At 46.3% G+C, this 2,392-nt stretch overlaps 1 protein-coding gene across 1 annotated transcript; it reads left to right on the top strand.

Annotated features, from left to right (window-relative positions):
• Positions 1-1,058: 1,058 nt before the first annotated feature.
• On the top strand, positions 1,059-1,985 carry LOC142216827 (taste receptor type 2 member 40-like). Its single transcript, XM_075284864.1, has one exon. The coding sequence runs from the start codon at positions 1,059-1,061 to the stop codon at positions 1,983-1,985; it is 927 nt and encodes a 308-aa protein (XP_075140965.1).
• The last annotated feature ends 407 nt before the right edge of the window (positions 1,986-2,392 follow it).

Genomic DNA, 2,392 nt, shown 5'->3' with positions numbered 1-2,392 from the left:
AGGATGGGCTGTATATGGAGGAGGGGGCCGTGTATGGAGGAGGGGGCCGTGTATGGAGGAGGAAGCTGTGTGTGGAGGAGGATGTGGGCATGTATGGAGGAGGATGGGCTGTGTATGGAGGAGGACGGGGCCGTGTATGGAGGAGGATAAATAAATGCAGGTACGCCATCTTCCCTTGCCATGCGCTCCTAGACTCGGGGTTGGGGTGAGCGCGTGTGGTAAGGTCAGAATGCTGCGCCTACGTTTCTTCTTCACATTACACTGATTATTACTTCTACTACTTGCAGCACAGATATCATCTCTTATGTAAATCCTTAGGACATGTAAGACACTGGGGCCGGTCACGGGATATCGTCTTATTCTAATGTGCGGAGGGGAATTCTAGATGTCTGTGACTTGCATTTATTTTCCGCCAGGTGAAGACAATCCCTTGTCACGTCTCCATGTTACTGTGGATGGTTCTCCATGTAGATGTCTCCTCAGTAGATGAGATAATATTGTTTTGTGATATGATGTCACATACTGACCTGCTATAGGTGTCTGCCCCCCAGTGGCTGTGCGGAGAACTACATCCCATATATAGGCTGATATCCTGAGAACTTGTCATGCATTATCTTGCCTCGTGTGATCGCCTCTCTATGTGATGGTTCTCAGAGCTGTGCTTAGGACTGTAGGTGCCGTCCAGAAGTCTCCCCGGGGGCACAGCTGCTTCATCACCTCTTTCTTCAATGTACAAAAAGCAAATACATAAACAATATCGCCCTCCCCCCTCTGGAATATACAAAGAACAATGTCAGTAAGTTGTGAGCTTTCAGAATAGATGATTGATGGGGACACGTCTAGATCATGGCCAGATCCTCCGACCCATAGGAGGACAACAATGAGGTTTTACATATATTCAAACTCAGACTAAGAGGCAGATACAGGACGGGGGTTGGTTGTGGCCATTCTACATGTCCTTAGTAAGAAGATAATCGCTGCCCAAACCTTCCAGGACTCACTGAGCTTGAGCAGTTTCCATCTTCAGTCCACTTCTTGGTGTCACCACATCTCCTGCCATGGATTCTTCTTCTCAGAAGGTCTTACTGGTCGTTTTATTTCTGGAGGCCATTAGTGGGATGTTCTCCAGCTTCTCAGTCATCGCTTGCCTTCTTCTCAAGACATTTAGAAGACATAACATGGCAACCTACATCAAGATCCTGATCCCTCTGAACGTGTCCAACCTATGCTTTACCTCCATCTTGTCCATAAACTTTAGTCTTGATTTCTTTTGTCCAGAGCTGATTATGAATGATGGTTTTTACTACACCACCACATATGTCACCTTGTACAGCATCACATCCAGCTTGTGGCTCTCCGGGGTGCTTTGTGTCTTCTACTTTATGAAGATCATGCCTTCCCAGCCCGGAGTCCTCACAACATTGAAGAGTCAGATTGGTGGGGTCGTCTGGTGGTTGGTGATATCGGCAGAACTTGTGTCACTCGGGGGCAGTTTCATTTCAGTACATTTTCCCAATCCTCATCAAAACCAGAGAAATTCAACATCATCTGCGTCTGAACTAATGGAAGAGGCCAATGCCGAGACTAAGTTGTTCACAAACATTATCCTAATCCTCAACTTTCTGCCATTCCTGGTTATCATGATGACCACCATTGGCAGCGCTTGGTTCCTCAAACTGTACAACTGTCAGATTCAGAAGAACTTGGCCAGGTCAGGAACCAGCCGTGTGAGAGACTATCGAGCGGCCATTCAGTCCATGATTGGGCTACTGGCTTTGTATGGCTCGATCTTGGTCAGTGTCATCATTTTTGCTTTAAATACCTTTCCCTATCATTCCTGGTCTTACTGGACGTGCGTCATATTCCTCTTCTCATTTCCCACTGTCTTTTCTGCTCTTCTCATCTGTGGGAATCCTAAACTGAAGGAATCCTTTAAGCAGATGTTTCTTCATCACCCCTCAGGACTCATCTTAGGGGACGGTTAATGGTCTCCAGTTCTATCATGTCTGAGCTGCTCCTTGGTCTCCAGGCTTTATCCATAGTTAGGGGTTAGGAGAAGACCTGCTTGGTGGACTTGTATCTGTCGTTGGCTTCACGGCTCTGTATGAACTAAAGAGGAAGAAACAAGACTGGAGTAGGAGGTCGAAGGGTAAAGCTGCTGGACATGAAGGACATGTGGGAGCCCACACGATATATTGACTCTCCATATATGATAAAGACATACAATAAAGTTCTGCAAGGTTATGTTTGATAATGAGTGGGCTTGAGCCGATCTTGAGATTTCAGGATCGATTTTACAATCCAATTTCCGATCATTTTCCATCGATCCCGATCGTGATCGTGAAATTTGCTCGATCGCCTATCAAGATTCGATCTTTTCCAATCTCAATTG

This window comes from Leptodactylus fuscus, chromosome 8, assembly GCF_031893055.1.
Source record: "Leptodactylus fuscus isolate aLepFus1 chromosome 8, aLepFus1.hap2, whole genome shotgun sequence".
In the NCBI taxonomy this organism is placed as follows: Eukaryota; Metazoa; Chordata; class Amphibia; order Anura; family Leptodactylidae; genus Leptodactylus; species Leptodactylus fuscus.
Note: the sequence above shows the minus strand (reverse complement) of the source record. Positions and strands in the feature narration are given on the sequence as shown.